The 23,356-nt window shown below is 39.1% G+C and overlaps 1 protein-coding gene across 1 annotated transcript; it reads right to left on the bottom strand.

Moving 5' to 3' along the window:
- Positions 1-1,729: 1,729 nt before the first annotated feature.
- On the bottom strand, positions 1,730-22,358 carry LOC306988073 (complement C3-like). Its single transcript, XM_079592781.1, has 42 exons — positions 22,229-22,358; positions 22,093-22,128; positions 21,916-21,942; positions 21,458-21,650; positions 21,162-21,324; positions 21,004-21,074; positions 20,811-20,902; positions 20,423-20,502; positions 20,255-20,342; positions 19,651-19,753; positions 19,433-19,547; positions 19,228-19,343; positions 18,342-18,497; positions 17,600-17,809; positions 17,328-17,528; positions 16,953-17,111; positions 16,743-16,872; positions 14,943-15,005; positions 14,252-14,804; positions 14,089-14,174; positions 13,243-13,382; positions 12,948-13,157; positions 12,758-12,824; positions 12,143-12,229; positions 11,786-11,989; positions 11,624-11,699; positions 11,380-11,539; positions 11,157-11,267; positions 9,994-10,138; positions 9,744-9,907; positions 9,499-9,654; positions 6,474-6,533; positions 6,282-6,372; positions 6,036-6,087; positions 5,860-5,947; positions 5,183-5,272; positions 4,977-5,082; positions 3,398-3,487; positions 3,241-3,321; positions 3,089-3,169; positions 2,175-2,322; positions 1,730-2,098 (listed from the first exon to the last, which is right to left on the bottom strand). Exons 1-42 carry the CDS (start codon positions 22,351-22,353, stop codon positions 1,954-1,956), a joined length of 5,319 nt encoding a protein of 1,772 aa, XP_079448907.1. The 5' UTR covers positions 22,354-22,358; the 3' UTR covers positions 1,730-1,953.
- Positions 22,359-23,356: the final 998 nt, after the last annotated feature.

The following is a 23,356-nucleotide window of genomic DNA, read 5'->3' as shown; positions in this document are numbered from 1 at the left end:
TCAGTACGTTCATGCATAACTCAGTCATGGTTTATCTTAGATAAACCGGGTTGGCTTAACCGCACAGGTTATCTTTGAACTGCACACCTGTTGGTACTTTAAAAAAGCTGGCAGGTGAGTGGAGATGAAGGGGCGCATGAGACAAGCCAGAGAAGGAAGGGGGATGTGTGTGTGTGTGTGTGTGTGATGCTGGCAGTAATCATCCCTTTGGCTTCTTGCCTGGTTTGTAATGGCTTGTGCTTTTTAATGGCATCGCAGCAGGTTGAGCCGGTGAATGAGGACATACTGTTACTGTAAATATAATAAAACAGAGCAGACGATCTAAACAGGAGGCCTCTCTCGCAGTGCCCTTCAGTTCGAGCTGGCGGGGAGGGCATTGTTTCTTGCTTCCTCTGTGTTATGACTAGATATTAAGCTCTCAGGGTCTTTCACACACTCTAACACAATCTCTTATGGCTGCGTGTGTGAATATAAGGAACCCTTGAACGTGTTTTCGAAAATGTGATTTAAAATGAATTACACCTAAAACTATTTAAGATTTTTCTTTTATTAAAAAAGTGATGTCTGACTCTTATTAACAATGTAACTGGAAAGGATATCGCTTGAATGTGTCAGCTAATACTTGTTAAATTGCACCCTCTGGTGGTGATGGACTCGACTGCATGATTTAGACATTTGTTGTGATGCCTGATGATCAAACATGCTATCAGCATATTATGGAGCACCGCAAAAAATAGATATCGGGACGGGGCCACATATTGAGAATTTGTTCCAATAACTTATTCATGGCCACGTTTTATTAAGTCATTCCCTTGTTTTAGTTAAATCATTGCCACACCATACTAATTCATCCGCTAAATTGTGACCACGTTTTCCGAAAATATTCCCTTGCTTTAAGCTCATTTTTATTTTTGTGTGAACTATCCCTTTAAGTTAAATTGTGGCCACGTTGACTAAGGATAAGTTTACAGAAGAATCATGTACTAAAAACGTAAAAGATTTTCCTTGTGATTTTCGTGTACAGATGACAACGTACAGTAGTCAAAACAACCCGTTCACGTCACACGGATCCGTGAAAACGACTAAAAACGCGTATTATGCTGTCAGGACAGTAGATGGCGATGTCACTTTGTAAAGAAACATTATGCGCCATTAGACTCAAATATGTGATATGAAATATCATGACATAAAATATGTGAAAACAGCCCCTAATTTGTTCCCTTGTTTTAATTTAGGGGCCGTTTACACGACACTGTTTTCAACTGAAAACAGAAGACTTTTTGAGTTTTCGCCGTTCTTTTACACAACAATGGCGTTTGTGCACTTACGATGGGGAATTTTTAAATTTGGACTTTTCTCTGCATGCTGTTAGAGACATCTCTGCATGCTTTTGGAGACAGTACCTATATACCTGCATTATATGACTGACAGACAAGAACGGTTTGACCTAAAAATATCTAAATTGAAACTACTGCGGAGACAAAGACACCTACATCTTGGATGCACTTCAGGTAAGCTAAATCATACCAAAATTTAATTTCAAAGTGAACTATCCCTTTAAGGGCCTGAAAACGTTTTTAAAAACAATAACATTATTGTCTCCAAGTAAACTACAAAAACATGAAAACGGTGACATCATGCACATAGTAGGCTATGTATTACATTCAGCCTATAGGCACATATTATAGTGTTTCTAAACAAACAAACAAAAACATTTAGCACAACAGCACAGTTCTGTAACACTTTTATCAATGATATACAGTATAATATGACATCAGGGTATTCGTTGTTTTTTTTTGTACACATTCTGGTACAGATTAAATGATTGCATTTTTTTTGGTAGTTGTTTTTACACGCAATACTAGCAATAACAGATTTTTTTCTTCTGTGGCCTAAAAAAACCCCAATAAACATGACAAAATTCATCAGTATATTCAAAGAATAGCATTTTCCTCAATACTGACAGCCGCTTTCTGTCAGTGCCGTTGCGAAGCTCTTCAGCTCGTCGCATTTCACCTGCAGAGGAGATCCAGCAGCGCATTCAGACTCAGCCGGCCAGCGCTCGACCCACGTGTCTTTACCCAGCGTATACACATACCTGAGAGGCAAACCGTGAGCGAATAGTCAAATACAGACCCTAACATGTACATGTCCAGTGCTATTACGCTACCCACCTGTTGGACGTGCTCCCTGCTTGCCAAACATCAGCGATCGGCCCAATGATCAGATAGTCCTGACCCTCTCTCAAACCAAGCCCTGTCCTACAGCTCGCATGAGAGAGGAACGTTCGTCTTTCCTTCTCGATCAGACCTTCTTCTGTCCCTACACGAACAGAAATGTATGGAGGTACACGAGGCAGTTTAGATAAGACTCTACACTCTTAAAAATAAAGGTATTGGCATCTATGATTCCGTGAACAACCTTTAACATCCATGGAAACTTTCCATGATGCAAAAGGTTCTTTTAATAGTGGAAAAGGGTTCTTTAGATTTTTAAAATGTTCTTAAAATCAAGATTTAGTAAAAGGGCATAATAGGTCCCCTTTTAAAGAAACATGCCGACTTTTTGGGACTTTAGCTTATTCACCGTATCCCCCAAAGTAAGATAAGTCCATACATACCCTTCTCATCTCCGTGCGTGCCGTAACTCTGTCTGACGCACCCACCGCTAGCCTAGCTTAGCACAAAGACTGGAGGTAAACGGCTCCAGCTAGCATACTGCTCCCAATAAGTGACAAAATAAGTGCTTCGCCTTCTGAGAATATAGTTCCCGGTATGTATATGGTTAGAAGATGGCTGTGTCTCATGTGACCTTGTTATTTGTACACGCTGTGACTATACAAATCACAACATGTAAATAGGAAAATGTTGGCGTTATTTTGTCCCTTATTGGGAGCAGTATGCTAGCTGGAGCCGTTTACCTCCAGTCTTTGTGCTAAGCTAGGCTAGCAGTGGGTGCGTCAGACAGAGTTATGGGACGCACGGAGATGAGAAGGGTATGTATGGACTTCTCTAACTCTGGGGGATACGGTGAATAAGCTAAAGTCCCAAACAGTCGACGTGTTCATTTAAGAGCGTAGTAGACGTACCCTCTTTGATAACCTGCACAATCTCCATCTCGTACTGGTCATAGTGACTCTGGCTGGCGCTGATCAGTTTGACCCTGTAGGCTGAAGAAAAGACACATTTAATGAGAAGATGGTGACATCATGATGTGTTCCCCCAAAAAAGAAACTTTTACCATGATGTAATCCAATGCACACAGCAGCCTTCCTCTTTTCTTTCCCAAAAGACAAGTCTTCTTTTACTACACAACAGTCACCTATGAAAGAAAGTTTTATAACTGGTAAATGTTGAAAAGTTGATTGAAAACATAAAGATAGTCCTGCCGAACTCACCCTGTGAGCAGCGGCACACGTCGTCTTTGCAGATCTGATCGAGCTGCTGTTGGTCTTCAGGAGGAGAGTAGAATCTGCTACAACGCTTATCTGACAGAACAAAGATCATAATCACGATCACGTTACCTAATAAGTCATGGAAACGAACTCTTAATAATCTATTTTTCACATGTCTTGTGCGGGAATCCATTCATCAGGTTAAATGGGTTTTCAAATTGGGGTTCGTGAGCCCACAAGGGGAGTGCTAGATAATTTGATTACTTTTATGTCAAACTTAAGATGTAACTCTATAAGTATATGAAGTTAATTCATATTACTCAGAACGTATTTGAGTCAGTGCAATGTAACTATGCCACCCTTAAAAATAAAGGGTCCCACTTTATATTAAGTGGCTTTAAGTACTATGTACTTACATTGAAATTACTAATTTGATACAATGGACTTATTGTGTACATACATGTTTTTACATTGTACTTATATTTTTAAATACCTGCATGTAATTACAGCTGTAATTAATGTATGTAATTAGATTTGTAATTACACTGTAGACCCTTCCCTGACACCTTAACCCACCCTTAAACTTAACCATACCAGCACACCTGTCCCTAACCTTACCCGTATTACATCTCAATAGCAGCAAAAGTGTTTTACAATACAACATGAACACAATAAGTACATTGTACTTATTTTTCGATGCAAGTACATAGTACTTAAAGCCACTTAATATAAAGTGGGACCATTTTTTCTTCATTCCACTACCCTACCTCTCACTTTTTACCTGCAAAAATACATTCTGTGTGAATAGCAAGACGTTTGAGTTTGTGCCAGTAGCAGAAATAATGTGAGATGAGTTTGGTGGCCAAGTTTAATACTTAACGGTACACTGTGTAGGAATTTCTCCCATCTAGTGGTGAAATTGTATTTTACATTCAAACGAATAGTGCTCTCTAGCACCTCGCTTTTTCAAATTAGTTTTGCAACTACGGTAGCCGTTATGTACCAAGAAGCTATGACAACATGTCTTCCAATAGCACTTCATCGAGTTTTCTTTCGGGTGATGAGCTTCGTTATTTCAAACAAACTGCAACTTGACACACAACGAACAAACTAATGTTACAGTGAATCACAGACTGTAAAAAGCATCTCCTGTGGCTCGGCATAAGTACGATCCTGCATTATGAAGTACCGTGCAGCCTTTCAAATTTGCCGGGACAGTGAAAAGCGCCTCTCACTGATCTCCTTGTCCGTCTCAGCTGGTTTCAGTCACGTGACGCTGGCTCTGTTGTGGAAACGCGTTGAGGTAGCCTAATGCTTTTTGTCCCTCTCTGCTATTATAGTTTTTCAAAATGGCGGAACGACATGGAAGCCTCAGTGGACTTACCCGTCCAATCTAAATAAAGATAAGAAAGTCTTCGCTTACGAGGATAAGTCAGATCATTGGCAGAGGTCATTTTACACCAATGAGGACATATTTATGAATAAAGACATTGATTTTAGCTAAGAATACTTAAAACTACACAGTGTACATTTAACGGTGTAGATTAGTCGTGTAACTTCACAAACCTTTGTGTGTACGAACCTTTGTTGTAGTACTGGTAAACTGTGACAGTGGAAGGCTGAAGGAGCCCCACTTTAAATTTCTGATGCAGTCTGAATGAGATCATGTCTGTCTCAGTACTGGACACCTGTCCGGGTCATTCACACACACAAAGACAAATATTCAATGTTGCCTTCATTTACATCATGGTAAACAAGTATTAACTTTTAGGGTGGTTGTTGGGTTACCTTAAACAAGTGAATTATGAGGGATCCTCTGTCACTCAGGTTGTCCACCACTTGGAAGTTGTTAATGTAGCGGTCCACTGAATTTTTAAGCTATAAAAAAAAAAAAAAAACCTGACATTATCACTTCTATAACCTAATGATTTGCCTTGCTGCATACGTTCTATGTAGGTACAGTAGCTGCATCCTAACTGTCAAGGGGACATATTTGAATTGCTCTTCATAGTCAGAAACTGCGTGCAACACAAATAGACTCAACCCACAATTGATTCCAATAGAGTTCAGTGTTAGCATGTTGCTAAGCTAAAAACACAATACTCTTGGCATAAAAATACAAAGCACACACAAATATTGGGTAGAAAAGCCCACTGGTGTGTTGAATGAAAAAAATCATGATATTTTTAACCATCCTTTTTTCAACCATCTTGGATGAAGCTTGTCGCAATGTATTATGGGATTGCATTCTCCATGATAGATACATAGTAATCCTGCAAAATTTGGCCAAAATTAGAGCTTTCACGTCTGGAGTGCACAGGTGATGCCTCCAAATGTTCTATTGGCAGGCTACAACAAAGCTAGCTACATGATTAGCTGTTATCGCTAATGTAATGCCACATTATGTCATGAGTTTGACATAAGTTTGTCATGAGTTTGACAAACTGTCATGAGTTTGGTCTTACCAACTCTAAATCTGAGTTTTCAGGCTCAAAGCCGGTGGGCAGGCCGATGTCCAGAATAACCATCCTCACTTGCCGTCCCTCCAGAGCCCTTTGAGGGTGCAAAGCAGAGAATTGTGGGAACCACAATAATATATCCTAGCAAAAAACAAGATATCTACCAGCATACACGCGCTCACCTCACGTGGATATTGAGTCTGTAGGATTTTTCTACATCCGGTGGGGTTTTTTCTAAAATGGACCAGAGCATCTTAATTAAAACTTGTCCGCTATATGTGTACAGTGTAAAAAAAAAACACAATACATCCCACAATTCTGACTTTATAACTCAAAGTTGCACGTTTATATCTCGCAGCTATGAGAAATGTAAAAATTGTAATTATTATTATTTTATTTTTTTCATATAAACTGATTAGAGAACATACCACTAGTCTCAGCGATGGAGACGTCCAGCAGAAAGCCGTTACACGTGCTGTTCTCGTACACATCAGGAAGCTGGTGGTACACAGTCACTACCTGAAACACAAAATGCAACAGACAAAAGATTGTAACCAGATTACGTCTTGTTTTGTATATTAATAATTCAATACTTTGGTGTAGATGTGGGAATTTAGCACCTCCAAAATTCCCTTGCCCTTCCCAGAAGCCACCACTGTGAATTCCTGGTCAAGAGGTACCTAAAAAAAATAATGAAGGTGAGTTAAGTAGTTATTGTACAGGGCCTTTGTGTTGGTGAAGTTGAAGTCATGTGACCCTGGTCTAGTTTGTTTAATGTAGCCTACGTTTAGCTTTTAAAGGTACAATATGTAAGAATTTTGAAATAAAATATCCCAAAATCACTAGCACAGTGTGATATATTTCCTGCAGTTGTGAACTTACAATATCCCAAAAGTTCCCAAAGATTTTTAATTTCAGAGAAATTCCAATTTTAAAAAATCCAATTTTAATTTTCTGTCCCGGAATCCCCGTTCACTTGTCGCCTGTCAATGACGTAATATCCGCGTTAGCCCTGGTTTCTGCTCGTAGTACTTCCCTAGTAACCTTGGCAACAGATGTGGACAACTGCGTAGTGCGCAACATCTAGCTGCATGCTGTTGTTGTTTCGTTCAAACATTATGAACCATGGCAAGCAGACTTTGGGAAAAAAGGAGAACTAAAATGAGGATCAATGTCAGCGTGGCGTTTTCGAGATGCCGAGAGCTCCACGTCCGTGACAAACTTCAACTTGACAGAGCTCTTGTATGTACTTTATTAGACAGGTGAGCAAATGTACATAAAACTAATCAATGTTATATAGCTCAACATGATGAAATGTTAGAATATGATCAGTATGTTATTCTAATGTTGATCTAGCTTACTGCTAGTCTTATATAGCCAACAAACTAACATACAATAACATTATAACTTTCACCACACTCAAATGAGTTTAGTGTGATAGTGTGATAGTGTAGTAGACCAAGTCAAACAGCGTTGCGTTACCTCACAAGTTACCTCAATTCGTCTAATAAACTGACCTGTGTGAGTAGTAATTCAGCACTTGCGGGTAGTTCGGTAGAATGAAATGTCCTTATTCCTTTATATCCGCGGGACTCGCGTGTGACGCTGATATCTGTCTCTTATTAGCAATCGCGCCCTGCTTCACACTAGAGGTCTTCACGGGTCCAAAAATTCTTACCCGAACCGGAAGGGACCCGTAATTTGCTACACCGAACCGACCCGGACCCGACTATTATTTCAAAAGCTGGACCCGGACCCGTGCAGACCCGATAAATTTTTTGTAAGCTGGACCCGAAACTGCCGGGAAGACACAGACCCGACTGGACCCGATTGTCACATTTTCCACTTTAAACTGCTATTACAAGTCAATAAACCTGTTGCGAAAAATTACAACTTTTTGTCTTACCTAATTTAAGGAGCCGTAGCAGCGTAAAGTTAGTAGTCTCTCCATCCTTTCCTTGTAACGTTACGTTACCTGACTGGCTGTGATGCATTACAATCCTTCGGCTCCGACAAGAAAGTTATGTTATTCCTCTCGTTATTCCACCAAGTCCAAGCTTAATCCTTGTTATTTCAGCTTCAAAAGTCCACATGATGTCACGGACTCACGGTGACGGATGACAAATTAAACGAGTTAGCTGCTAACTCGCACAATAACTTTTGGCTGTTTGCCTTTTTGAACTATAATAACGATTGCTCGTTCAGTGCCATGGCCGCTGCGCTGACGTTATTTATCATCTCCGTGCTCTCTGCTCTGCATCATCGAATCTGAATCTGACCACTAAAACTTTAAGATTGAACAAAACGATTAATTGACATTGTAAAATCTAAAGCGCGGTTTGGCTGTCCCTCACTGAAGCTCTGCCTCTGGTAACTGGTTGCCATAGAAACATGACACGCGCTTGACTGCAAATGCGCGCTAGCTGGATGGATCAACCTAAAATATGCTTTTTAACGCAATTTATTTTGAGTGTCAAAGTAAGCATTCATGTGACAGTTCACCTCAGATTATGTTACTGATTTAAAATATATTAAATATGAGTGTGACAAGACGCATTTTTGAGATTTGATGACTCGCACGGGTATTACACACAATGTTAAACAGACCCGGGACCCGAAGTAATAGATTCGACCCGACCCGGACCCGGCTGATCATTTAAAATATAGACCCGAACCCGTACGGGTCCCGGGTCGGGTCCCGGGTCAACGGGTCAACGGGTTCACCTGAAGACCTCTACTTCACACCACAGTCATGATAAGAACATCAATCTATTCACTCATCCATAAACATTATTAGATCCATCGGCTTGATGACAAGTTCCATAATTCCGCAGGAAATTTTGCGTCATCAACCTTCACCTTTGTTATTGTAAGAAGTTAGCGATCCCTAGCGGCGAAAAAAATGACATATTGTATCTTCTGCCAACTGTATTTAGGCTTCAAAATTCATAAAAGTTGTGTTAATTTGTGAATATTATCTTGATGAACTAAACATGTGAGAATCATGTTGGTTTATTGGTCACCAACATGGCAATAATCCAAAAGCCAATGGAAAAATCCTATTGGGTTCTACTAAGTACCAAAGATGCCTGGTTCTACCAGACTCTCGTACATTTCATTTGTACAGAGAGTCTGGCCTCTCTCCATTGAGAAGCGTTAACTCTGTTGAAGTTTAAAACTATTGGATCTGCCCAGAGTCACTCTGGATTTGCCATAACCAATCGCTAACGTTTGGTCGTGACGTATGACGACTCAGACTAGCGCACAACCTCAACGTCATCGTTCTCAGCTATCCCTCTGTTCGCTGATTGGACCGGTAAAAAATTTACTGGAGAAAACCCAAGAATACACCACAATCCCAGACGTAGTACTGAAGGAAAATGAAAATTGAGCTGAAGTACGCAGGAGAGCGGAGCCAGGCTAAAGATGTGTGCCATGAAGGGGTTGAATCATTTTGAGACTGCAGAAGTCATTAAAAGTTGCATTTTCAGTTGAATTTGGGGGAACCAAACAACATTTGTTGTGTTGAGCTATAATTACTTTTGTTTGATTTGTTCATTGCAAACAGCTGAAAGGCTATACATTTTTCCAATAAACATTTTGATTAAAACTGTAAAGGTGAGTTTGAAAGATATACTATCGCACCTTTGAAGATCGGGCCACGTAAGCAACTTCGGGATTGAAGGTCCAGCGTACGTCACTGCGACCGGGAACACTGAGCTGCACCAATAAATTGAGGTCAGTAGAAGGAGGGCTCTTCACGAGGTACTCAGACAGGGCCTGTAGCACTACCATAGTAGACTGATGGGAGAAAACAGTCATTATATGAATAACCATGTACCTTAAATACAAATGTAAGACAAGTAGTAAAGGTTTACACGTTTTATTACCTGAGTAGAGCCGTACCCTCCACCAATGCCACGCTTCTCGCTCAGCCATTGAAAGGGGGCGGCTGCTTCTTCCATGTGGCCACTTTTGATAAGCGCTAACAACGCGTAGCCTGTAGCTTCCAGTGTGAAGAAATAATTATCAGAGTCAGGCCAGTGGGTACGATCTGTAGACAGAAAATAAAGAAAGATGAGAAAGACAAGCCCACACAAAGCAACATATTTAATGTTTTTGTTTTCAAAAGCTATGTACCAGGTGAGGCTAATCTTAGCAACATGCTCTTCATGCAGCCGTGGTTGGAGACTGCTAAGGCGTAGCATGCTATAGCCGCTGTGTACGGCCTCGACAGCCGGGGGAAATGCTCTCTTATATACATCGCTGCTTTTCTGGACTTGTCCTGCAATGATCGAATGTAAAAAAACTACAATTAGCATCATTGAACATGTCAACACGTATGTTATTCAATTTCAGTTGTCTGGGTTGCCCGGATGTACAACATGAATCAGTGTTGTACCTTTGTCTATTTACTTACCGGTATATATTTTTTTATATATACACCGGTATTTTAAAAAAAGGGCGGGGGGGGGGGGGTAAACTTCAGGAACTCAAGATGCTGAATAAGTGGGCGGGGTCACTGTTTCTGTTTTCTGATTGGCGGAGGTCCCTTCAGAATTGAGGGGAGTGTACATTTAATGGGATTTTTTGAAGATGGCAAATATTTTCCTGAAAATGTCTAAATATTGTGATAAAACGAACAGTATTTATATCGTTTTTTAACTCTTTTACACAACCACGTCCATCTGATCTGTTTACTTACTTACAGTTAAATGGTACTAGTTTGCGCTTATCCGGGATGTTTAAACTAATGTAAAAAAAATACATTTACGTAAGCTCGCGCGAACTCATCCGGGAGACCACTTCCGGAGCATTCCGGAGCGCTCTACGTCGCTTGCGCAGACTAAGTAAACAGATCAGATGGACGTGGTTGTGTAAAAGAGATAAAAACTATATAAATACTGTTCGTTTTATCACACAAACCGCTTGTTTCGTGTCTTAGGCCATCAATGTGCACTTACGATGGGGAATTTTTTAATTTGGTCTTTTCTCTGCATGCTATTAGAGACATCTCTGCATGCTTTTGGAGACAGTGCCTATATACCTGCATTATATGACTGACAGACAAGAACGGTTTGACCTAAAAATATCAAAATTAAAACTACTGCGGAGACAAATACACCTACATCTGGGATGCACTTCAGGTAAGCTAAAACATACCAAAATTTAATTTCAAAGTGAACTATCCCTTTAACGTCATTGTATTATCATTTTTGTACAATGTTATTTCATGTTTTTTTACTTAATTTTTTTTATTAAATTAGTTAATTTAGTTAAGTTTTACCTGAACATTAAGTTACCTGTATGTCCAGGCCTGGCTCTTGGCAGGTTACAGCGTTTTGTGCCTCTGCCAAAGCAATGAGCACGAATGCAGTCATAGACACTCTGGATTCAGAGCCCCGCATGCCTCCCTGCATCACAAAACGAGTGTACGCCAGTACTGTGAGAAAGCATTCAGATGACACTGGTCCCCTTTTATAGATGATCATGAAGCTAGTGCAATCACAGTTCATTCATTCTCACCGTCATACTGGTGTCATAGACAGGATTGTTCTCCTGAAAGGAACCATCTGGACTCTGTTTATTCTTGAGAAGGTACAGCAGAGGGCCGCACAGATGCTTCTCATCGACAGTGATAAACGAGTGTGCCATGGAGAACACCTTTACCACATATGCAGTGACCCTGAGACGGACAGAACATAAAGACACATGAACTCGACTGGGAAACAGTCAATATAGTGCTGTGGTTTAGTGCTAGCATGAATACCATGTGCTGGTGCCTTCTTTGGCGTAGGGAGGGTACGAGTCATCCGTTTTACGATAATTAAGTTGATTTTCGTAACCTATAAATAAAACAAATAATAGAATATAATAGATCTTAATCACATATGAAAGAATGCAGTTCATCGCTGTTTGTGTCTCATTGCACCTTTTTTTATGTATTTGATGGCCTCTTCTCTGCGATTTACTCCCACAACTTCCCAGTTTGCACTGCGGTCCAAGTAATGGGTTGCAATGAGGGGCAGTGTGATGGTGGCCAGGTTCTGCTCCACACACCCGCCGGGCATGCGGATCAGCGATGCCAGCGAGTCCTCCTGAATGGAGTTATCAATGCTGTCTGCCAGCAAATCACCTGAAGAACAGATAAAACACACATACAGATCCGTATAAAACTGGGGAATCCTTCACGTCAGCTGTCAAGAATGTCCCGGTTTTGTCCGTTCACATAAATGTCCATTATGTAATTGAGTGTGTATTGTGAATATTGCTTAATAAAATGTCGAACCTCTGACATTGACAAATGTCTCCGGCAGAGATTTTGGTACAACGGCGTCCAGCTGCATCTTCTCCACTTCTATCATCTGTCTCCCAGCTGAGACCAAGGAAATATTTCAGCATTTATTATAACAAAAATGTATAAATGAAATCATATAATAAATAAATTATTCAATGGAACATATATATTTTAATAACATAACATACTTTCCATGCATCAAGACCCATTTATACTGTGTAAAAGGTTTAAAAAGAAAAACTGAAGCGTGATTTTATAAATAATATTTTTGAGTTATAGATAATTATACGAAGTATATATGTATATACACAGTATATCACACATTTTTTTTTTTCTACGTCCCATGATGCTTTGCACAAACTATGGGACTAACTTCCGTTAAACTGTACACAATGAGCGAAAGGTTCACTCTATGAACGCAATAAGCATTTTTAAAAACTGGGTACAATGAGATGACATTATTCTACTCACCCTTCAGCCATCGAACATTGACTGATAATATTTCACAAAGTGATTTCCGTCATTTTGACAAACAGTAACTCCTGTATTTACCTGCTTTAGAAACATAAAACTGCTAATGTAACAATGTTTTCCAACCAGTCTTACCACTGTCTCCTTTCTCAGTGGGGCTCAACACAAAACTCCTCACTTTAATTGTCTGGATGCCTTCTACCTAAAACACAAGATATAGCATCATATCCCAGACAGTTACTAAAAACACATAACATGTTAAATATCGAATATATTCAATATTACGTGTGTGAGACACAAGACAGAGCAGGATTTTGTAACTTACTACCACACGTAGATTCTTCCTCACTGCATCTTGCCCCATGAAGGAGGCCGCAATGGCTGTGACCTGTAGGGGGAGCTGTCCTGTTTTGAGGGGGATGATAGTGTATGTAATGAGCTTGGAGGAGCTGGCCTGCACCGAAACCTGCTGTCTGTGGGGTCCGCTAAACGCCACACTACACATGTCCTCTGTCTTATCCAGGATCACCATTACCTGCAAACAGACAGCTGTTCAGGTCAGGTCACAGAGACGTCAGAGTGGGAGTGTGGTGATCGTTTGGTGACGCGGTGAATCTAACCTCCAGTTTTGAGTTCCTGTAGTTGTGGACCACAGCTTTGATTTGCACATGTTCATTTCTGGACACTGAGTGAGGCAAACGCAGGTCTATGAAGAACGGCTTCCACGCTCGCACGTTATAAGGTTCAGCTACACAGAAACCTGCGAGAGTTACACAAACCAGGAAGGATCTCATTCTCAGGGACATTTTCACATTCATTTGCAGAAATGTCTGACATGTAGCATGAAATAGTAATTATTAAAATATTCACGCAGGATAGAGATGTTTACAACATCATTATTGTAAATGTATAATTCATATGCAGAAACATGTTACATGTAGCATTAAAACGTAAATAATTATTGATAAAATATTCATAATACATTTGAAGTGCAGCATTAAAAGTGAAATAATACTTTTTTTTAAATATTCATAATTTGTATGCAGAAATGCATGTAGCATTAAAAGCTAAACATAATTATATTCATAGTTCATATGCAAAAACACTTGACAGGTACCATTTATAGTTAAGCAATTATCAAAATATCACATTCATATGCAGAAACACTTGATATTTTATGTAGCATTACAAGCTAAATACAAATTATAATTATTATTATTAATAATATATCCATAATTAATACGCAGAAATGCTTGTCTTGTTGCATTACAAGCTAAATATGAATTATTAATATATTCCAAATTCATGTGCAGAAATGTCTCATATAGCATTCAAATCTAATAAAAAAAATCATAATTCATATTTTTTCATTGTAATTATTCAGCTATCACTATGGCAGATCTAAAACCATATAAAGGAGCTCTGCGCAGACAGACAGATGCTTCAGACAAGATCAGGACTGTTACCCTTCTCAGGTGAGGCACTGACGGCTAGAAACCCCCACTGAGTGATACTGTCAGGAAGAACCGTGTCCACTGGAAACACAGCCAGCCTGGAATAACAGAGACACTTCATCAATGAACATGATAAAAGTGGGACTTCTTCACTGAGTCAAAGTCAAACTCTTACCCATCAGACTTGGGTACGCTGGGCAGTCTGATGTCAGTCCACAGCCACGACTCGAAGAACTTGGTGCGCACGTAAATGTCTTCTATGTCAGCTAAATCATCTTCATCGAACTCTTGCTCCTCCTCCTCCTCCTCCTCCTCCACCACCACCTCCTCTTTCATCCTTTCAACATGACTGTCCATGCGTGCTGAGACTACTGACATCCCAAGTCTTCGGACGGGAGATTCGAGGACGACAGATCGGCCAGCCTCAACACGTTCTGAATAACGTAACCCAGGAAAATAACCCCGGGCATATCCACTATGAAGCATAGGTAAAATAAGGTGGGAGGTGGCTGTAGGGTTGGTGGTTGGTGGAAGGGTGGTCGTCGGAGGCCTGGTAACGACACCAAGCTCCTCCCCTCTGTACTGTGCGCAACAGTGAAGGAAAGCTAACACGCAGCTCCAGTCCTCGGTGATGTAGAGGGAGCGGCGGTAGCACGAATAGGGCATGGGAATCTCCCGCATGCCGTCCACACAACATCTCTGCAGGAACTCGTCAGAATATTCCTTCTCTGAGAGAAAGGAACGTGTTTAGGCAGGGTGACCTAGCGCATTAGCTCGACTCCCCTATTTGGCTAGCGCTTTTGCTAACACTTTCATATCTCCACTTCTCTAACAAACTCTAAGTTTTCTGATGCACAGCGACTCACCCAGCTGCTCTCTGAGCTGCAGTTTGGCAGCAGAACGTCTTCTTCTAGATTTACTGGAGCAATCTGTTCCAAACAAGCCAGAAGAAATAGACTCTTAAAATGAAAGGTTCTCTGTTGGCATCTATGGTTCCGTGAAGAACCTTTAACATCCATGGAACCTTTCCGTTCCACAAAAGGTTCTTGATAGTGGAAAAGGGTTCTTTAAAATGTTTAAAATGTTGTTCACACTAAGAAAAAAATGGTTTTAAGAACTGATCACTGAAAGGTTCTTTGGGGAACCAAAAATGGTTCTTCTATGGCATCGCTTGCTGTGAAACCAAGGTGAGATGCTAAAGGTCAAGTTTACCCTAGAGAGCATCTCAACATAATACCAATGATATTTGATATTATTGCCATAATGTTACTTTGCCATTAACCTGCAATACATTACTGTGTTAAAGTCATTTGGACTTGTTTTATAAATATAACCGTTCAAAAGTTTGGGGTCAGTATTATTTGAAAGAAAGTTATACTTTAATTCATCAAGGAAGCATTAAATTGATCAAAAGTGACAGTAAAGACATTTAAAATGCTACAAAAGATTCATATTTCAAATAAATGCTGTTTCTATTCTAGAATGTATTTATATGTATTTAAAACAAGACAAAATATTAATAGTAATGATGCTGAAAATTCAGCTTTGATCACAGGAATAAATCACATTTTACAATATTTAAATACAAAGTAGTTATTTTAAATTGCTAAAATATTTCACAATATTACCGTTTTACTGTATTTTTGATTAAATAAATTCAGCTGTGATTTATTTTTAAAGGGGTCATGACATGAGAAACCAAATTTGCCTTGATCTTTTGGTATATAAGAGGTCTTTGTACCATTAAAACGTCCTGCAAGTTTCATAGCTTAAGACGTCCTCCCCATTATAAACGAATCATTTATTTAATCAAGCTCTAAATACAGCTCGTTCTGGATCCATGGTGTCACGGTACGAAGTGACGTACCAGCGTTTGCATATAGACCGCCTCCAGCACAAGACAACTACGCTTAAAACGCAAGACAACTACGCTCATTTCGTATCGTTGTCGCGCCCGTGCGCCGCGCGCCTCACAAGTGTTCAGTCGACGGACAGCGAGTGGGTCTGTGTACAGGGAAATTACGAAGCCACGCAGATGTGCTGTTCCTGGCTGTGGACAAACAACATCTTTGAATACGCTGCGAAAGATCCAGTCGTCAGGGGAAAATGGATGCACTTTATTTTTTTGCGGACGTCCCAGTCCATTTGAAGGATGACTGTTTTGAGAACAAATCCCAAAATGATGCTGGCTTTGCCAGAAAACTGTTGCTCAAAGATAAGTCCGTGCCGACTATTCTGGGCTCAACAACGACGACGCAAACTTTAAGTAATGTATTTAAAACTTTAATACTTTTTAAATACGCCGAATCCGCAAATGTTCTGGCTGGGGCGTTAATAATTGATGCATAGGCACTGACGTTAGTCAATCATAACAGTGGGCGTTAACACTGAACTCTTAAAGGGGAAACACCCCCAAAACAGACTGTTTGAATCAGAGGATGAGAAACAGGGTGGGAAAAGGTCATAAATCACTACATTTTAAAAGTTTTTTGTAAAAAAAAACTATAGTAATACTATAATTGCACGTAAGGGAACATAATAATAAAATAAAATAAAAACATGTCATGACCCCTTTAAAAACATGAAATATGTTCCAATCTTTGAATGGTAGTGAAATGACATTTATTCTAGTCCAATTATTTAGATGTTAGATGTATGAAGATTACCTTTTTTGTAGTCAGTGGAACGTCCTGAGCTGGAATAAAACATCAGTCCCGCATCACTGAATACACCCATATTATCCCTGCCTCCTCCTGAGGTGCAGCCCATATCGCCCTGTCCCACCACCTCCCACACCTGCATGAAAGAGTCATGAGTGTCAGTGAGGCCCTGGAGACGGTTCTGGAGAGTACAGTGAAAATTACGCCATCACTCACCTTCTTCTGTGTCAGGCGGTTTTTACTCAACAGAAAGATGGCGTTATCCACCGCAACCAGGCTGACCTTTGCTCCGGGGTCACCTTTCACTTCAAATTTAAAGCTGCTGCCTGGTGAGTAGGAATTTTGTTTTTCTCCCTCCACTGGTCCTACACTGAGCTAGTACAATCACAAAAACACTCATAAACAAACAAATGCAAGCAACTATTATGGCATTAAACTTACCGGTATATGGACTTTTTTGGGGGGGGAGAGAGTAACCTCTTAAGTGGTTTAAAAGCCAGAGGCAGAATTACTTACGTTATTGAAAAATAAGTGTAAAGTGCTAGAATCATGCAATGTTACTCATTTCTTATGGACGCCACATGAACTCACCGAACCCACACACCGGTCCTCCACATCAACAAACACAGAGTCTGCCACCACTTCCGCATTATGTATCCACGGCAAAATGTAGTACGCCACAATCCGAAAGGAAGGTAGCATTTCTGCGGTAACCAGCAGAGGGATGTTTATGACAGCCAGGTCTTTGACATTCACTCTCCCAGCATGAATTATATTTCCCTTGTTTAACACCTATAAAAACAATTGTAAGGTTAATCAATACCAAGATTGCAGTCATTTTCATCCCAAAATGCCATACTCACGGCATACGTAAGCTGCTCCACAAGCTTTTTTTGATTCGGTGGGGATTTGATGTGCGCTTGGACGTTGAGTCTGTCGCCCACCACCACTCGATTGAGGCCCACTGAGATATGCAGGAAGTTCCTGTAGCCGGCATAGGGGGCATATGGCTCCACGTGCACTTCTAAAACAGCCTGCTGTTCTGGTTTCAGTGAAGGATTCGCTGTCTCCACCTACACATGAGTGCGTCAATCATAACAACTCTCTGGGTAGTTTTGGCAGGTTAATGAATACAACAATGTTAATGTATTTCGTCTTGATGGACTAGATCTGCTACGCTGCTTCAGAGTAAGTATGAACTTGCTAATAGATACACAAACACGCTGCTGTGAGCAAGAAAGATACGCTGCTGTTGCATAAATAGATACATAAATCCTGTAGCAGATCTGGGCAGGTGGAGCTGGGGGAGGTGGAGGGGTTCAGATGACCTCTGAAAGCGCACTGCAGGACCAGCTTACAGCAAACACTGAACCAGACTATTTAAATGTTGAGCAAGCAATCTCATTGGCAGCAGGATCAGCAGAGGCCAATCAGCTTGTGCCATGCAGTAATGATGTGATTGCTTGCAGATTGCATGTAAATGACTTATCCTATGCCATGTTTGTATTTATATATATATACACACACACACATTCATCTTACAGTTAAATACAATTTGTATATTGTTTCTATTGTGCGTGTATGTTTAGTCTGTGAGTGACTTACTTTCAGTATCTGTGATTGTCCAAATGAGTGGGCCGTGTTAGGCATGTTGATGTAGACTGGGATGACGCCGCTGTGAACACTGATTGGGCTTTCAAGGAAGCTGATTTTAACAGGAATATTAGGGGCTGGAGAGCCATCATGGTTACTCACTGTAACCTAAGCAAAATACAAACTAATTCGTAATAATGCTACCGTCATGTGCAATAATCAACAATCCTATCATAAAATCAGATTAAAGGAATAGTTCACCCCAAAATGCTAAATGCAAAAAAACAGCGCTTAATATCTTTTTAGAAGCTTAAAAAAATATTCAACAAAAGGCAAAATTGACAAAAGCACATACAATTACTAAAACTTAAAATAAAATTTAAAAAACGTGAAAATATTAAAATAAAACCTTTTCAAAATAACAATAACACCATAATAGTAGTATATAAATAACAGTAGAATAACACTTTTACATGTATTGCTTGTATTATATATATAGTTCCCAAGGCATTTCTAATTGTAGTTTTTTTTACATACAGTAGGCCTATATATATATATATATATATATATATATATATATATATATATATATATATATATATATATATATATATATATATATGGGAACTAACTGAAATGAAAGAAGTTTAGGTTGAAGTACTAAAATGACTAAAACTAAAAAAAAAATTAAAGCTAACTCAAAATATTGATAAATACTCGAAATAATACTAAAATTAAACTGCGATTGAGTTCTTTTTGGAGCCTGACAGCCCGTGTTCACCGTCCAGTGTATGGAACAGAGCAGCTTGGGCATTCTGCTCAATCAAGCAGGTATGACATGACATGAAGGGTGAACTATCCTTTGAAGCAGTGAACATCGCAACAGATATTAAATTACCGTCATGCCAAATGGCAGGCCATGTTTGAAATACTTTGGTGAATCCCTGATGGAGAGCATGTAGGGTGATATTACAATTTTAATGCCGGATTTCTCTGCTTCCACAAGGTCGCTACCTGAGAAGAAAGTCTTAAGACGTAAGAGTGTTTTCAGAGGAGAAATCTCTCAATAATGAGGCAAACGCTGATATTTCCTGATCCCCCACCTGTGCTGGTCATTACTGACGCTTTGACGTACACAGAAGACCCCACTAGGCTGTTTGTGTCGGGATAGACCCTCTTTATCTCCTCCATAGTCAAACTAACAATTCCTCCATTCAGCTGCAATGTAAAAAACATTGATTACAAAAGTCTCTTTCTACAAAGCTGATTCAATGTTTAAGATACTTAAAGTGAATTTTTTTTATCTTGTTTAACCACTTACATCATTCAGTTGCTTCATAGATGTGAGTCTCTTCTTCTCACCATTTATTTCAATACCAAACAGCACATATGCAACACCTTGCACTGGTTCACCATAAAGATACCTGGAAGAAATATATACAGTGACCTCAAGGTTTTTGGACACTTGTGAATGTTGAATTCAAAACGTTACTGTTCAAAAATTCAGGGTCAGAGAGATTTTGTAATGCTTTTGAAAGTCTTATTCTCGCCAAGGCTGCATTTATTCAATAAAAAGATACGGTAACACATTGTGAAATATTACAACAATTTAAAATAACTTTTATATTTGAATATATTTTGTATATTAAAATAGATTTATTTAAATATATTATTAATATATTTTAAATAAATTTATTTATTCCTGTGATGCAAAGCTGAATTTTCAGCATCATTACTCCAGTCTTCCGTGTCACATGATCCTCCAGAAATCATTCTAATATGATGATTTGCTGCTCAAAAAACATTTCTTGTTTTTGAACCCCAAATTTTTGAACCCCAAATTTTTGACCGATAGAACATATATAAAAGTGTTACTTCAGCGTCTAAATACATTCAGAAAATCCAGACTAGTTTGATTCACACACCTGGCTGTTATCTCTACTTCCAGCTTATCTGCATCTAGACCGAGGTGAGACGTCTTTGGAGTCAAAGTGACATTGAACGCTGGGAGCACTTGGGAGCAAGAAGAAATGGCGTTAACCCACCGACAGAGGGAAATCAATAAGAATCTGAAGATTATATGAATTGCTTACCATATTTCTTTACTTCAAACTCTCTGCTGAAAATATTCTCTTTTCCCTCAAACTTTGCAACAACTTTCCACATGCCCTCTCTGGAAAATCAAAAAGATCAGCAGCTACATGAGTACAGGGTAAATGCATTATAATTATATTAATATATAATATTAAATATAAATTACATTATTTTATGATCTTATATTTTAATTAAATGTATATGTATATAGCTATTTAATATATAGGCTAATTAATTATAAAATTATATATATATATATATATATATATAAACAATTGAAAATATTGAATGTTTTATTAATTATAAATCAGAGAAAATTACATTTAAACACCCAAACTATACTAATTGTGTAATTATACTATAAACCATAAATGAACAGTTACATACTTGGCTACAGTGGAGAGGAGGTAGATGTCAGATAGTATCCCATCTATTGCTTTGGATCTGGAAATACCATGTACTGCAATACCATCTGGATTCTGAAACATGAGCCAATTGAGCCATGAAACATTGTTGTAGAAAAATAAACTGTTGACTTGCTAACTGTAATGACGCTTATATCTATGCCAGCGACAGTCACCTGAATCTCAAGGGATATGGTTCTCTCGGAAGCACGGAATTCTGCATCAGATACAAAAGCCCTGCAACGCACTGGAAAATGCCGGAATGATCAAGGAAAGGAAGATTGAACAATGCACTAATGAGGTATTATGTGCTTGACAACTTGTGAGAGCTGACCTGCATCTCCAGGGTTGTAAACAGGTTTATCAGTCTGAATGAAGATGTGTCCAGTGCGGAACGACACTGTTATTACTCTTTCTGCACGATGGAATCTGCCGAACTGAGCAACCAGCTTCACGTATTTCTTCTTTCCATCTGGACGTAGCACATTTGGATCAATCTGGCAAAAGACCGTATTTTATTACATTTAGGTTCAGCAAGCTAGCAACATGAGTAATGTCTCAAACAAGTGAGAACTTAAACCAACTAAGTTTAAACCAACCAATATCAAATACATTCATAGATAAATTCACCTCAATGGTCTTGAGGGCGCTGTAGTTGTTGTCTGACTTGAGGATAACTGAGTCATGAAAATAGACAGTTTCGGAGACTGGATAGTCATAGACATGGATAGTGACTTTCAGTAACCGGGACAGATTCTGGCCCTCTATCAGGATGTTCTGTTTTGTTCCAGGCCTTATCTTTGCTGGAGCTAGAATAGAAAACCTAAACCAAAACATACACATCCAAGCACACATAACTTCGATGGGAAACATGTTTACAATTTCCAAATTAAGAAATTATTTTGTTTTTGTGGTAAAAGAAAGTAAAAAATGTCAAAGTGGTCCAAAATCTAAAAGAAAAGTAAATATTATGAATAGCCTGACGTTCTAAAATAATAATTCTAAACTAAAAAAAAAGAAAAGAAAAGAAAAGAAAAGAAGTGTGTTACAGAGACGTTAACCAACTCAGAGGGTCAGAGGACACTTACGTCGGAGACGGGTCAATAACCGGCTCACTGTCAACACAGAACACACTCACTTACAGATAAACCCTATTTGATTTTACATACAACAAAAATCAATACTGAGAATTTGATATCCATGAACATTTTTTACAAAATTCTCTCAGAAGCACAAAATACACAACACAAAAAAGATATACGTACACTAATAGCATTTTAGGTCCCCAAACTGTCCTCTTGCTGTTCAATTGACAAGATAAACACACTATAAATCAACTTCGTCAAGACAAGGAGAACATTTACACATTATTAAACGATATTCATATAATATTAAACGCACTGTCTTTGAGAGGAAGCCTGGCCGTCGGAGATGTGACAGAGCAAAGTCGTCCATAACAGCAGTGGAAGGAGCATATCGTCCTGAACTGAGTGACTGAGTGAAGACTCACAAATGGTCAGAAACATCAACGAGAGAGCTGTAATAATTCCCCCAAATCCCTCCCACTAAACAAGACCACCGCTATCTTGACGTGGAGAAACTATTGTGTAATGTTTGCTTTATTCTAAGCACCAGCCAGATATCTGACAAATAGGTTGCCTAAGTGCCTAAAGCCTTCAGCATTGGAAACCTCTCTAGCTCAAAACATTGCCAATTATTTTTTATCAAAAGTAGATTTTTTTATATATTTGATCAATAAAATTTGTGGAAAGGTGCATAATCATGAATGATGCTACCATGTTCTATTGTAGCTTGTGCTTTCTCAGAGTTGCCGCAAGGGGGCGCTATTGTAGAAATGAGTGTAAATGTAATCTTTACAGCAAACTTTCCTTTTTAAGCCAACTACTGTCAGTTTGAAGAGAATCTTCCTGATCATGTTATTTAAAGTCTAAATTTGAACAGCAACTTACCTGAATAATAAGCCTTTTTTTCCCCCACAAAGAATTTCATTGGTTATTTCAGAGTGCTGATTGCATACACAAAGCCGAAACAAATACTAACCCAGTGACCGCTACCCTAAACTCAACCTTAACCTTGAAATGTGTTGAAAGCAAATTCTGATAAATAGATCGATGGCATTACCGTTTGTCGTGATCAAACTCCGTCTGAATATTCCTAGTATATAGTCAGTAAAAACAGTATGTGAAAAGAACTTACAGTAGGCAAAAATTACACGGATGACCTACTACTTACGAGATTCTGAAGTGTGCATTTGATGGACATTTTACTATCGGGGTCGTGAACATACTTCTTTTGTCGCACTGTTTTCCGCCTACTATATACAGTCGGGAATTTTCTAAAATATAGAAAAAAAAATTTAAAGGTTGCGAACTTCGTTCCTCATGAATTCTAGTACACTAGACAGTATGCGATTTCTGACGCAGTAATCCATTTAAATTCAAGAGGCATCTTAATGCAACTCTACCGCCCCCTTGTGTCTTGGGGTTTGTTACTGTGTTTGCTGTGAGC

Source organism: Phoxinus phoxinus (genome assembly GCF_949152265.1).
Source record: "Phoxinus phoxinus genome assembly, chromosome: 20".
NCBI lineage: Eukaryota > Metazoa > Chordata > Actinopteri > Cypriniformes > Leuciscidae > Phoxinus > Phoxinus phoxinus.
This window is presented reverse-complemented; position numbering and strand designations above follow the sequence as displayed.